The following is a 15,101-nucleotide window of genomic DNA, read 5'->3' as shown; positions in this document are numbered from 1 at the left end:
AAGATAAGCATATAGGTCTCAAACCCATGTAAAGTGGACATCAGGGTAAATCCTCACACCGACATCCAGCCATACTGAAACAGCAACGGCCGACTTTTAGTGACCACTGATGGAGCACCGAGTCTGATGCATGCAGTCACACTCCGTGGAACAGACTCACGACATCCAGCCAGGGTCCGTTGAGAAACCGAACAGGTAGGAAAATATCATGTGGTGCTGTGGATGAATGTTCAATTGCCAGCGTAATCGTTGCTTCCGGCACAGGTTGGTGCTAATCTAGTTTCCGAAAGTGCCCAAATGCTTCTCCCTCCCGAGAAAGAACCAATGTCTCAAACAATTGGACTGTAAGAATTGGTGCTCATTAGAAAAGACCAATTAGTATTGGTAATAATAGTATTGAAACTACAATATGAAATGGCCAGATTATTACTATTGAAGGAGGATGTCCATCTATCTCATAGGGGATCAATATAAAGAGGACATCAAAGTCCTCATTTAACCCCAGAGAAACTGAGTTGGAAAATCCACTAGCTCTTTAGAGAGTGCCTTAATTCTAATTGCCTCCCCTTCTATTTGGACACCTTGAATTCCATTATACCTTGAGTAGGAAGGATCTTGATTATTACAGGTTTTAAAAGGGCGTGAAACCCTATGTTTATCAAAGTCAATTCTAATATTGTGAACATGTTAGTGGATCCTCCTCAAGTGTCTCTTGGTCCTCCCTATATATTGGAGGCCAAAGGGGCACTCGACAAGGTAAAACCACAAATATGATGGTACAAGATATACACTTTAATGGTGAAATGCTCCTGTGAAAAAGATGACTTTTCCTGTCCACATGGAGTAATTTACAAGCAAGTGATTTGCCACATGAAAAATTACCAGGTTTTTTTTTTTTTTTTTTTTTTTAAATAACCAAGTAGAACCTGTGGTTGAGTGGGAACCTGACCCAATATCACCGGGTGATAAGGAGTTTTTTTTTTTTTTAAATGATTAGGTTTCCTAAATATCACTGTGGGTCTATTATTTTATTTATTTATTTATAAAATATTTTACCAGGAAGTAATACATTGAGAGTTACCTCTCATTTTCAAGTATGTCCTGGGCACAGAGTTAAGACAAATAATACATGTTTACAAATAGTTACATAATGAGCAGGGTATACATTATATACAAGACATTGCATGCACAATTAAAGATAATTTATATTATGGGCGTATGAAACAGTTACAGACCAGATTAAAATGTGTGACAGCCTTAGATTTGAAAGAACTTAGACTGGTAGTGGATGTAAGAGTCTCTGGTAGGTTGTTCCAGTTTTGGGGTGCACGGTAAGAGAAGGAGGAGCGGTCGGATACTTTGTTGAGACTTGGGACCATGAACAGTCTTTTGGAGTCTGATCTCAGGTGATAGGTGCTGCATGTGGTAGGGGTGAGGAGCTTGTTCAGGTAGCTGGCCCATAAAGAATTTGAAGGCAAGACAGGAAAGGTGAACTTTGCGCCTAGACTTGAGTGATGACCAATCTAGTTCTTTGAGCATTTCGCAGTGATGTCTGTTATAGTTGCATTGGAGAACAAAACGACAAATTGAGTTGTAGAGGGTGTCAAGTTTGCTAAGGTGGGTTTGAGGTGCTGAGCCATAAACTATGTCTCCATAGTCAATAATTGGCATTAGCATCTACTGTGCGATACGTTTTCTGACCAGGAGACTTAGGGAGGATTTGTTCCTGTAAAGTACCCCTAGTTTGGCATAGGTCTTAGTTGTCAGGGTATCAATGTGCATCCCGAATGTTAAGTGGGAGTCAAACCATAAGCCCAGGTATTTAAAACTAGTGACAGGTGTTAGGGTGGTGTTAGTGTTGGTTCTAATATGGAGCTCAGTCGCTGGAAGCTTTAAAAATTTAGTCTTGGTGCCAAACACCATTGTTACAGTCTTGTCAGTGTTTAAAAACAGTTTGTTTTGGGAAATCCAGTTTTCGAGTCTGAAAAAGTCAGACTGAAGTATGTGTTGAAGGTCAGAGAGGCTATGGCTGTGTGCATATAGGATTGTGTCATCTGCATACATGTGTATTGAGGCTTCCTGACGAGCTGTTGGAAGATCATTGATGAACACTGAGAAGAGTAGGGGCCCCAGAACAGAGCCTTGCGGGACGCCACAGGTGATATCCAGGGGGTTAGAGTTAGAGCCAGAGATGGACACATGTTGGGATCTACCTGATAGGTAGGACTGAAACCAGTTTAAAGCATGCGTCCCTATTCCAGAGCTCTGGAGTTTGTTGAGCAGGATAGCATGATCAACAGTATCAAAAGCCTTGGCAAAATCTAGGAATACTGCACCAGTGAGTTGACCCCGTTCCATTCCACAGTGGATTTCCTTGCAAACTTTTAGCAGGGTAGTTACGGTAGAGTGTTTGGGGCGAAAGCCAGATTGTAATTAGCTAGGGAAATTTGTCTTGTTATAGTAATCGCTTAATTGGGAGTGGACACATTTTTACATGACTTTGGATAGGATTGGGAGAAGGGAGATTGGCCTGTAGTTTGAGACAGTGTTTTTGTTCCCGCTTTTGAAGATTGGGACAACTCTGGCAGCTTTTCAGGTCTTAGGGATATGGCCTGCAGACAGGATAGAGTTCACTATGGAAGCAATTGGTTTGGCAATTGCTGGGGCACCAAGTCTTAGGAACCTAGATTGTAGTAAGTCAGGTCCACATTGGCTGCTTAGTTTTAATTTGAGAAGCGCTTGTGTAATCTCCTCTTCGGATACTGGGCCAAATTGAAAATTGTGGGCAGTGTTGGGAGGGGGTGGGGCTATAGGGGTACTCCCAGGATGAGATTCAGGTTTGTGGTTTGGGTTGCGTTTTGCTAATAAGTTAGCACAACCCACAAAGTAATCATTGAATGCATTTACAATGTCGGTGGGGTTTGTCAGAGTAATATCGCCCTTAGTGATATTACTTGGGTGTTGATGGTTAGAAGGCTGGAATATGTTGTTGATAACCTTCCAGAAGTTAGCTGGGTTTGATGTGTTCTGGAGGAGATTGTCAGAGTCATATTGTGCTTTTGCATGCCTTGTTTGCCTTGTGCACATGTTCTGCAGGCATCTGTAGTGATTGAGATCCTTGGTAGTGCCAGATATTTTGTGGCTTTTCCACAAGGCATCCCTGAACTGGTAGAGTGCTATAAGGTCAGGTGTAACCCATGGAAGGTGGGCACCCCGTACCCTTATTCTGCGTAGTGGAGCATGGGTATCACAGAGTTTTAAGAACTAGTCGAGCGCAGAATCAGGGTCAGGAATTAAATAGATTCTGTGCCAAGGGCAGTTGGTAAGGTCATCCAGAAACTGTTGTGGGTTAAAGTTTCTAAATGTTCTAGTGAGGAGAACTTTAGGGCTTGTTTGGGGCGGTTTAATTTTCCTTACACAGTACACTATTGCATGGTCACTGAAAATGTCAGGAAGGATGCCAGAGGATTGGATTCTGCTGGGATTTGAGGAGAGAATCCAGTCAAGCAAGGAATGGTTGTGCGATTTCAGGTTTGTTCGTGTGGTTTGGGAAATGAGTTGCGATAGGTTAAGCGATTTGATTTGTGTGTGGATTTTGTGGTTTTTAGGGTCAAGCCAATTGAAGTTGAAATCCCCAAGAACTAGCAGCTCACTCTTCTCATTCAGAGAGGAAATGGAGCCAAGAAACTGGGTGATATCAGTCAGGGATTGTAGAGGGGCTTTAGGGGGGCGGTAGATGCCAGCTAGCAAGATGGGCTTAGAAAAGGGGAGGCAGATTCTGCCAACTAGGATTTCAAAAGAGGTTGGTCTTGGGGGGCAATTTAACAGTGTAAATTGTAAGGTGTCTGCAATATAAAATAACACCCCTCCTCCTCTCTTTGACCTATCTCTCCTAGAAATGGAGAATCCCTGAATGGCAATATGTGTATCAGGGGTTTTAGGGGTTAGCCATGTTTCTGTAAGAACGATGGCTTTTGGTTTATGCATAAGGCACCATGCTCTTAGTTCATCCAGTTTGGGCAGCAGACTCCGGATATTTATATGGGCGACAGATAGCCCTTTTTGGAATTTGAAGGGGGTATAGGACAGAGTTGAAGTGGGAGGACCTGGGTTAGGTTCAATATCACCTGCTAAAGAGAGTAATATGAGTAGAAATTTGAGTAGTTGTTTGCAAGTTGTTACTTTATGTTTGCCATAAGAGTGAGCTGTGGTTGGTGTGCTGGTTTTCAGGGTTCTCCACCAACATTCAGTAGATAGTGCAAGGCTTTTGAGTAATCCAGGGTGTATGGTGATGTTGGTCGTGGGCCAGGAGGGAGGCGTTTGTAGTGGATAGAGAGAACATTTCAATGAGGCCATAAGAAAGAACAAAGTGGAGGCAAAAAGCAGGTTCATTATGCCAGAGGTAGGTAATGCTGCATGGAGCTGTTGTGAGCCAAGTGTGTGTGTGTGCAGATTAAACAGCAGGGATCAGTGTGATCAGAATACTGTAGCTCACCGTTTTTTGCCATGTGTAGAAGAGTTTGCAGAAGGATGCAGTCCCCAGTCACCTCTAGTCTAACTATATATTCTCACTTAAAAGCCTCACTATATCATGCCAATGCAGTCCCATTGGGAGTCCTATTAGTGAGTGTAGGTCCCAAAATGTGACCCTTTCCCAATATATTCCAGTGCTTGGAGTCCAATTGTTTTACATCAATGTTTAAGACACTGGTTCTTTAAATACATTTAACCCTCGCAATAGATCTGCTCTGCTCTTTTTTTTTTAATGAACTCCAGGCTATTTATGATATATGATGTGTAGTTCTAAATGTAACCATCTTATTGTTTTTTTAGGATTATATTATGGTTATGTTTTAATTCTGTGTTTTATTTCAATGTATTGGTCATGTGTATGTTGTTCTAATTAATTATACCTGTATCTCTCAACCAATCACTTTCTGGGGGCTTTAAATTGTACACAAGACTAGTCTCAAACTACTGGCTGATTAAGTAGCGTCCCGCTACGAAACACATTGGATTAAGATTGTGTACATTTTGGCCCAACCCTGTACCTATATCAACTTTCCGTTGGTACCAAGGCTAATTTCTTGTAAATATCATCCTATATGAACTGATTTGTTCTCTTGCTTATACGCTGGGGGCGACGTCATCCGTGAGTGCTTCGGTCTCCAACAAGTGCGTCCCTCTCCAGAGTGCTAATCTACCTGCACGCACTCACCCAGATCGGAAAGGAGACGCTTTTGGATGCTCTTGGAACCTGCACTAGCACCAACCTGTGCCGGAACCAGTGCTTACTCTGTCAATTGCCCGTTCATCCATAGCACCACGGTGATAGTTTTCCAACCTGTCCAGTTTCTTTACTGACCCTAGCTGAATGTCATTGAGTGTTCCAATAGGGCTGCGACTGAGTGCATCGGACTTGGTGCTCCATCAGTGGTCACTACAAGTTTGCCTGTCTTCCGGTTCTGTTTCTGTATGTATGGCCCGACATCCACTTCACATGGTTTTTATACCTACATGCTTATCTTGATGTTTTTTGTTCGTGAATATATTCCCCCCCCCCTTTTTATACAAGACAAAAATGATTCAATAATACACTGAGGGTTTTGTGCTTTTCTGCGCGCACAATGCTTCGCATGCAGACACTTCGCTTTGCAATACATTGCAGGTCACTTTAGCCTTAATAATATTTGAGGAATCCTAATCAGTACCTGATCTGCAGCCCACGGCTCCAGCAGCACATGTCCCTGCAGAGCAGCAGGTGGTTGAGGGCAGTGCTGGTGAGGGTGCGCAGCAGCTGGCGCAGGAGCTGAGCACTGACATCGTCCTGTAGATGGCAGCGCTGGAGAGCGGTGTGGAAGGAGCTCAGCAAAAGCAGGAGGGAGTCCAGGGAGTAACAGGGGGTAGTGCCTGCCCTGTCCCGATACCTCGAACCCAACACCCGCTTGCAAGACATACGCTGGATGGAGTCATTCTCCAGCATGCTGGGGACTGCAAGAGAACACGCCACACTGTATAGATATCGAGTACACTGAAAACATGCTGCACTGTATGCTGTGTACCTCTATAGATTTATACTGTAGCTATACAATAAAAATCTTTGCAACGATACCCATCACTGCTACTACAGAATGTAGTAGTATGCCCCTGTTCCTCCTTGTGGCCCGTCCCTGCTTGTCTGCTTACCCTCCTCGCCAGCCCTCGCTCCCTGTACCCCCTATCCTTCCACTCCCTCCCTGTGCGCTCCTGTACCCGTGCCGTCCTGTACGAGTGTCGCTTCTTACTTATCATGGGCTGCAGTCTCCTCTCTGCAGCCCTCACAAGCTGCTGATAGATGCGTGCACACAAGGATTCCAGGCTCTGCCAGTGACTGGACAGGTCAAAATTCCTCAGGCAGTGACGATTCTGATCTGCGCTGTTTTCCTGACTGGTCACCTGAAGGAGGAGGAAGACCAGTGAAAGGAGCATGTAAAAAAATAAATAAAAAAGTGCCCCCCACTAATCACCCCTGCACAGGACACTTACCCTGTCCCCGCTGTACTGCTTTATACAGTGCATGAGACGCACAGTGTTACTGAGCCAGAAGGACAGCAGCTCAAAGTCACAGCTGTGCTCCTGAAAGGCGAGATGGGGTGGGGAAAAAGGCAAGGGGGTGAGGGCGAAAGTTTGGATTAGCAGGAGAGAGATGGGGGACACAGGTAATTAAACTAAACTACCATATACTACCCCTGGCAGCCCTCACCTTCACCACTCTCTTGATGGCGGTCACTGTGGCCATGAAGAGTGAGAGTACACGATGTTCTGCACTGCAATAGTCTGCATGTCGGAAGCACATAAACAAGACGTACGCAGGGAGCACCGGCTCGCCGTCCAGAACGCTCTGTGGGCTCAGGTCTGACGGGGCAGAGAGTAAGGGACATTTACCTGGGGCTCTAAAGCTCTGCACTGCCAGTGGAGCAGTGACACAGATTAGACCATAACTCACAGGACTGTGTAATAAGACAATGAGCAATATATTAACCCCAATAGAAATGCAGGCTCCTCTGGGAGATTTAAAAATAGTTGCTTACCGGTAATTATTGTCTGGATGAGCCGCGGTTCGTCCTCGGGATGGCACACCAGCATTCCCTGCCACGGCCGGATTACCTGTTCAATGAGATCAGGGGGGCGGCACATCTCCTGGGAGGACCTTGAAGGCTCCCGGAACACGGAGGACACTGAGGGGAGAGGGGGCGAAAGAGTGAGTGTAAGAGAGAGGAGACGGAGCTGTGATGTGCTAGACAAGCAGAGATGACTTTGGTGCAATGTGGAGGTATAGTGATCGCTGTGTGTTTGGAAAAGCCCAGAAAGCTACATTCGGGCAGAGAACACCGTGTTTAGAATAACGGTGCAGACAGCTGTGTGTTTGGAATAGTAGGAGGCTACTAGGTGCAGTGAAAGCAGTGAGCTTGTCATAAAGGGACCTGCGGTGCAGCAGAAATGGTGTTTGGAATAGCAGAGTTCTGCTGTGCAGGATCGAGGTGCAGTGACGGCTGTGTTTGGAATAGCAGAGTGCTGCATATAGTGTGTTACCTGACGCTCCCGGCTCTCGCCTCATGTAAAGCTTCAGATGTTTTTTCAGCTTGAGCACATTTTTCTCCTGTTTCTTTAACTGCTCCTGAAGGCTCTGAATCAGAAGAACACATTGTATCGCACATCACGCAGGGCAGCACCATTTAGGAAAACGTGTAAATACACAACATATTACGGCAGAATGGAGAAAAGACGTTATATTAGAAATATCTGTAAAGATCTTTACAGATAAATGGATATATACGTCTCATTGGGGGCCCTTCTTTCAGCGGTGGATAAACAAGGGCGGAAGATTAATTAATTAATTTAACTTATGTACACCTATATAGGAAGAGACAAACATGTATATGTATATATTCTCCTATTAATGTATGTTTTCCTGTATATCTTAACCCCTTGGAAACCAGTGTGATTGGCACAGCATTGCTCTGCATGGATTAACATGGTTGTGTGTCATTACATTGCTTTGCATATTATACAGCTTACGTGTTGCAGGTCTCTGGCACATTTATTTATAAAATGTTTTACCAGGAAGTAATACATTGAGAGTTACCTGTCGTTTTCAAGTTTGCCTGGGCAGAGTTAAGTTGACAAATAATACATGGTTACAAATACATAGTTAAATAAGTGAGCAAGGTATACATTATATACAAGACATTGCATGCACTGTTAAGATAATATATATTATAGGCGTATGTAATAGTTACAGATCAGATTAAAATGTGAGACAGCTTTAGTTTTGAAAGAATTTAGACTGGTGGTGGCTGTGAGCCTCTGGTAGGTTGTTCCAGTTTTGGGGTGCACGGTAAGAGGAGGAGCGGCTAGATACTTTGCTAAACCTTGGGACCATGAACAGTCTTTTGGAGTCAGGTCTCAGATAAGTGCTGCATGTGGTAGGGGTGAGGAGCTTGTTCAGATAGATGGGTAGCTTGCCCAGAAAGTATTTGAATGCAAGACAGGAGAGATGAACTTTGCTCCTAGACTCAAGTGATGACCAATCTAGTTGAACCAAACGGCATATTGAATTGTAGAGTATAGGGTTTGTTAAGGTGAGTTTGGGGTGCCGAGCCGTATACTATGTCCCCATAGTCGATAATTGGCATTAGCATTTGCTGCAATACACTTTAACCAGCAGACTTACTGTAGGGAGGATTTGTTCCTGTAAAGTACCCCTAGTTTGGCATAGATTTTGGATGCCAGCGTATCAATGTGCATCCCAAATGTTAAATGGGAGTCAAACCATATGCCCAAGTATTTAAAACTAGTAACAGGAGTTAGGGTGATATTAGCATTGGTTCTGATCTGATCTGGAGCTCAGTCATTGGAAGCTTTACAAATTTAGCCTTGCTCACAAATACCATTGTTACAGTCTTGTCAGTGTTTAAAAATAGTTTGTTTTGGGAAATACAATTTTCGAGTCTCAAAAAGTCAGATTGAAGTATGTGTTCAAGGTCGGAGAATCTAGGGCTGTGTGCATATAAGATTGTCTCATCTGCATACAGGTGTATTGAAGCTCCCTTACAAGCTGTAGGAAGATCATTGATGAACACTGAGAAGAGTAGGGGCCCCAGAACAGAGCCTTGCGGGACACCACAGGTGATATCCAAGGGGATGGAGTTAGAGCCTGAGATGGACACAGGGATAGGTAGGACTGAAATCAGTTTAAAGCATGCTTCTCTATTCCAGAGCAATGGAGTTCGTTAAGCAAGATAACATGATCAACAGTATCAAAAGCCTTTGCAAAATCTAGGAATATTGCACCAGTGAGTTGTCCCCGTTCCATTCCACAATGGATTTCATTGCAAACTTTTAGCAGGGTAGTTACGGTGGAGTGTTTGGGGTGAAAGCCAGATTGGAATTGGCTAGGGAAATTTGTCTTGGTATAGTAATCGTTTAATTGGGAGTTAACACATTGATCCATGACCATGGATAGTATTAGGAGAAGAGAGATTGACTTGCAGTTTGAGACAGTGTTTCCGTCCCCACTTTTGAAGATTGGGACAACTCTGGCAGTTTTCCAAATCTTAGGGATATGGCCTGCAGACAGAATAGAGTGGACTATGGAAGCAATTGGTTTGGCAATGGCTGACTTGGAGTTAAAAGCTGCTCTATAATGCTTCCCCTCTACTCGCCCCAGTACCTGGTTCTCCTGGCTCAGTCGGGTCACCTCCACACTCAGGTCTGGTCCCGCTCCCTGACCAGCTGACATTTGCAGTGTCTCAGTGATTAACAGCTGCTCAGATTCGAACTGTTCAACTTCAGGTAGCTCTTGCCGACCCCCCTCCAGCAGCCTGCAGAGAGTGCATTTAGGGCACTGGCACAACAAGGGGCGCTCACGGGTGCCGCAGGGGCAGTGACAGAACAGTGTTACCTGTTGGCTTCCAGCACTTCATTGCACGCATGACTCAAATCATCTATGCGCAAAGCTTCTGCTTCCTCCCTCTCCGCAGACAAGGCTAACACAGTTTTCTGCTGAAAAAGATTGGGAGGCAGCCATCTTAAATATGGCTCAAATAAATGTAAAAGAATACATTCAGACCATTTCCCCTCTTACAATAAGACCGCACCTCATGCAGGATCTATCACCCCTTCCCCCAGGTTCTCATCCCCCTTTTAAAATTAGAAGATGACTGCTCCTTCAGGTTCTCACCCCCTCTTACATTATAAGACGGCTTCTCCTTCAGGTTCTCACCCCCTCTTACATTATAAGACAGCTCCTCCTGCAGGTTCTCATTCCTCTGCTCAAGTTTAGAGAATTCACTCAACAGGTTCTGGTGTAGCCCGCGCTCCGAAACAAGTCCCAGGGTCAATGCCTCTGCCCGCTCCGCCATCTGACCTGAGAGAGGGGAACTAGTGATTGTAAGCTCTGCAGGTCAGGAGCCCCTTCTAGCAAAGGTTCCTTTTCTCCCTGTATTGTATCTGTACATTAGTGTAAGCCAGGGGTCTGCAATCAACAGCACGCGAGGAAGGGGGGAGGGGGGTGCGCACAACTGAAGTGTTTTCATTTTCATGCATTCTTTCCTCTGAGTCGTCCGTTGTGTCTCTAACTTATAGAAAGTGTGACAGTGAGGCGTGAGAAAGAAAAGGCATATTTGTCGACACAGTCACCCCCGCTACCACCCACTCGTACTCTCCAGTTCCAGCCACTGCTCCTTCAGCCCCTGTGTCTTGTCCAGCTCTTCACGTAGGGCACATCCTTCCTCCTCCAGCTCGCTCAACCTCTGTTTTGAGGGAAAAGACAGACTGAGTGTTATGAGTTGTGCACAATTCTAAGCTGCTAAAAATAGTACTGAAGTGGTTACCCGAGTACTTTTAGTCTCTTGCACCTAAAAACTCACCTATTGCCTTGCTGGCCTGTGGCCCGAGAAGGGTTAAACCCATATCCCACACAGATGTTTTATAACTAGTCACCTGCAGTAGGCTACTCCTCTCCCGGGCATGATGGTCCTCTCTCTCTCGGTGCTCGTGGCTCTCTCTCTGCAGCTTTGCTCTCAGGCTCTGCAGTTCCGCTCTCAGTGCCTCCATGTGCTCCACCCTTTCCCATTCCTCACACAGACGCGCCGACGCCCGAGTGCACTCTCTTCGCAGGTCCTGCAGCTCTCCACCCTGTGAGGTGGAGGAGAGGCTTGTAACCTCTATAATAGTGTAGAGGGCAGGGTCTAGTTATGGAGTCCAACTATAGTGGGCAGTACAGTTCTATAAAGTAAAATCTTATTATGGTGTAGAATTATAGAGGGCAAAATATGTTATAGTAGGCACATTCTAATTATGGTGGCTAAATAGAGGGCAGGTGTTGGATTATAGTGGTAAGAATAGAATAGTAGCATGTCTAATTATATAGGACAGTCTTATTTCTCAACAAAAAACCATTTCCCTCCGTACTGGCAGAGGAGTTAATAAAAAGGGCACTTGAAATGAGTGGTGGAGCAGGTGCATCCACAACAGCAGCCAATCACTGGGTAGTGCGAGAGCGCTGTAATATGGTACCTGCTCATTGATCCGGCACTGCAGCTGCACGATCTTGATCTCCAGCCCCTTGTTGAGCTGGAGGTACCTTTGCACTGAGCGCGCCTCCACACGGAGTAGAAGGAGCTCCCTGCGTGCCTTCATGCGGCGGTAGCAGCACTGCAGGTACAGTGTGGCAGCCCGGATCTGGGCAAAGCGTCTACGAGCCAGCCAGCCCCGTACAGCCGACTGCAGCACCAACGCCTTCCGTTCTCGTACAATCTGAAAGGAGGGGATAGGGAGCTCAAACGTTGAGTAACAGCTGAGAGGAGTCACTACAAGAACAAGAAGGCACTAAAGGGGTCAGGTTATCATCCTAATATAACATTACGATGTTATTCAGAACTGGGGCAAAATTAGGTCAAACATTGGAGAAGGATTTAAGAGTTTGTAGACACGAGGCTTTACAATAGTGCCTAATGTCAGGCAGTAGCTGCAAAGGCAAATAAGATCTCATCCTGCATTAAACAGGGTATGGATGGAAAGGAAGCAAGCATAATTATTCCACTATATAAAGCATTAGTAAGATCACTCCTTGAATATGGAACACAGTTTTGGGCACCACTCCATAATTTCTTTTAAACGACATTAGAAAAAGTGCAGAGAAGAACCACCAAATTAATAAAGAGGATAGAAAAATCTGACATGAGAAGGTTAGCTAATTTAGATTTGTTTATCAACAATATACAAATTTTCGAAGTCAATACAAAGCTTTCAAAACTCTTCATCTAAGGGCAGCACAAACGACACAGGGTCATCCCTTAAGGTTGGAGGAAGGAGATTTCACCAGCAACAAAGCAAAGGGTCTTTACAGTAAGGGCAGTTACAATGTGGAATTCGTTACATTATGGAGAATGATGGCAGATACAATAGATATCTTCAAAAAAAAAAAAAAAAAAGTTGGACATCTTTTTAGAAAGGAAAAGTATGAGGAGCTTCCGGTGACGTCACTAGGGATGGTTGGGTGAACGAGGAGCTCTGTCGACCCTACTGCACAATCTCACTAAAAAGCACCTAAAAAGCCTAAATTTCACCCTGATTCCGAGCCTGGGACAGAGCCAAACTCACCCACCCCAGGGGTCGCGAAATATTTCTCGTTGTACCAAAAAAAGCTGGAGGAGCTTGCTGAAAAGCAAGATGGCGACGGAACACGAGGCCAACCAGCCTCCGCGTGGGCCCAAAATCAACCGGGAGAAAGCAGAGAGGCGGGTGAACCCCTCACAAGAGAATATATGGAGGAATTATTCGTCTCCATGCATGCCAAACTGCACCTCTCCCTGCAAGCTGATATCAAGGAGGCAGTGCGGGATATAAGGGAGGAAATCGGCTCGTTAACACACCGGGAACTGAAGTGGAAGCCAAGGTGGAGGGGGCCCTTAATAGGCAACCAGCAGCGGAGGAAGAGATAATCCGCCTGGGTGAGGAGATCGTGGCATTAAAAGAGAGCCAGGAAGATCAGGAAAACAGGGACAGGCGCCAATACATACGAATCAGAAATGTCCCTGAAACGGTCTCCCCCTCGCAAATCAAACCCTACGTGCTTGATCTGTTCGCAACGATTTGTAAAGATATCCCAGAACGAGACCTGGAAATTGATAGAGCCCACCGAGCTCTAGGGCCTAGATCAGACGACCCCAAAAGGAGGCGCGACATTATTGTGAGGCTTCACAGCTACTCCTCAAAAGAGAAAATCATAACAGCATGTCGTGAACTGGAACCCATCTCCTTCCAGGACGAACCCATACAACTGTTCAGTGACCTGTCAAAACTAACAGTGAACCGGCGCAAAGAGCTGAAGCCCCTCACTTCCCTACTGAGAGAAAAGGATGTAAAGTATCGCTGGGGCTTCCCCTTCAAGCTCGTAGTGAACAAGGGAGGCCGGTTCTTTACTATGAGGCACCCAGAGGACATGCTACCATTTGCCCAAGCACTGGTACTGACCCCCCCTCCGTCATGGCTGGACTCCCCACATCGAGGACAAGAGGATGGCAGAGGCGGCCCAGCAAGAGCGTCCGAAATAATCGCCGCCCTACACCAGAAGACGCCGAGAGAGAAGTAAACCAAAGTTTAACTTACCCCGCCAATCCTGGACCTGAGACCGCAACCAGCTGGGAGACGGAACCCTGATGCGACTGCCCCCGAGGACGTCCAACACGGGAATCATGTCCCGGACCCCTTCCCGCGAGACGATGAAGCACTGCGAGACCCACCGGATTTTACCGCCGTTATGGAAAGTTCCCCCGTTAAGCCTTCCGGTTACGTTGACCGCCCTGGACGTTTTACACAGCAGAGGTCGGAAAGGCAGGGACACATGGACGTTCCCCAGAATCCGCAAAACGGAGAGATTATCCGGTGCTGGATCAGACGGTTCCGTTGCGGTGGCCTGTTTGTGGGGACTTTTGGGGGGGGGGGGGGAAGGGAGGGATAAATGTTTACGGCATTGGCCGCGGGCATGATGTGGTTTCCCCTCACCCCCCACAGCCCACCTGGGGTCCCCCCATGCCTCCCCCTCCTCATGCATGGTTAGAGGGGTCCCCCCCCAGAGAAGATTATTAAAATCCAGGCGAAATAAACAAAGTGCGCCCTGTGTCCCCACCCCCCTCCCCTCCTACCCCCCCCTCATCTCCTACCCCCCTCCCCTTGCACCCGGCTGCCCCCAAGTAGCTAGTGAGGAACGAGCCCCACACAGTCAAAAGTCGTCCCAAACTCCATACCATAGGATCAAGTGTTGAAACCAGACTGCAAGGGGAGGGCCAGCATGTATAAAAAGGAACAGAGAAACGTCCCAAAAACACCACATAGGCAACATATGCAGGGATAGCGGTGGGGAATATTTAGACCTAAGAAATGCAGCTTAATGCAACCTCACCTAATCTATGACCTATGCTGTTTCAATGCACCCTTCCCCCTATCATCTTCCCCCCCTCCCCCCCACTTCCCTCGCCCGTTCCGCTCCAACCCTGACCCCCCCCCCCTGCCATCCCCCCCCTCCCAACGATCACAGCAGACCCCACAAAAGGAGGTGGGAGAGGCTCTGATGAGAAAGATGCAGAAGTTAAGAGCCCTGAACAAAGGAATCAACGGGCACAAACCTAAGCCGGTATCCCCAAAACGGATCCTTGGCAAAGGATAAAGAGAGGTTTAGCAAAATAGCTAGGTTGAGTTCCAACCCCTGCCATGGTCAGAGCTGATTATATGTATACTGTTGTAATAGTCAGAACCCCCCCAGAAGAGCAAGTAGAGAACCTGTCAATCTGCGAGTAATGTTTAAAGCAAAAGTTATATCTGTTAAAGTGCTAAGACATGTCTCTCCCAAGCTTCAAGTATAACCATTGTGTGCTTGCAAATGTTATCACTGTGTACAATGCTTTCTGTTCGCCGAAATACTATGAAGGTTTAGAGAGGACTGTCACCACCCGCCCCTCACCTTCCCCCACCTCTCCCCCCCCCCGCGCCTATACACCCTCCCCCCCCACGCTCTAACGGGAAACTGATAAATAACAGACAGACGGAAGCCTCCGGTG

At 46.3% G+C, this 15,101-nt stretch overlaps 1 protein-coding gene across 3 annotated transcripts in view; it reads right to left on the bottom strand.

Moving 5' to 3' along the window:
• Positions 1-15,101, bottom strand: part of LOC142501403 (unconventional myosin-Vb-like) — a 48,981-nt gene that overhangs the window by 8,308 nt on the left and 25,572 nt on the right. The window contains exons 21-32 of one of the 3 annotated variants that reach the window (XM_075611272.1): positions 11,560-11,799; positions 10,984-11,178; positions 10,697-10,793; positions 10,275-10,408; positions 9,944-10,044; positions 9,713-9,863; positions 7,573-7,666; positions 7,071-7,217; positions 6,743-6,894; positions 6,526-6,615; positions 6,285-6,435; positions 5,712-5,991 (exon numbers count right to left, since the gene is read on the bottom strand). In XM_075611272.1, coding sequence (XP_075467387.1) covers positions 5,712-5,991; positions 6,285-6,435; positions 6,526-6,615; positions 6,743-6,894; positions 7,071-7,217; positions 7,573-7,666; positions 9,713-9,863; positions 9,944-10,044; positions 10,275-10,408; positions 10,697-10,793; positions 10,984-11,178; positions 11,560-11,799 — 1,832 coding nt within the window. The remainder of the gene's footprint in view (positions 1-5,711; positions 5,992-6,284; positions 6,436-6,525; positions 6,616-6,742; positions 6,895-7,070; positions 7,218-7,572; positions 7,667-9,712; positions 9,864-9,943; positions 10,045-10,274; positions 10,409-10,696; positions 10,794-10,983; positions 11,179-11,559; positions 11,800-15,101) is intronic. The other 2 variants (XM_075611273.1, XM_075611274.1) reach the window with 2 other exon arrangements.

The sequence above is a fragment of the Ascaphus truei genome, chromosome 8 (assembly GCF_040206685.1).
Source record: "Ascaphus truei isolate aAscTru1 chromosome 8, aAscTru1.hap1, whole genome shotgun sequence".
Taxonomy (NCBI): Eukaryota; Metazoa; Chordata; class Amphibia; order Anura; family Ascaphidae; genus Ascaphus; species Ascaphus truei.
This window is presented reverse-complemented; position numbering and strand designations above follow the sequence as displayed.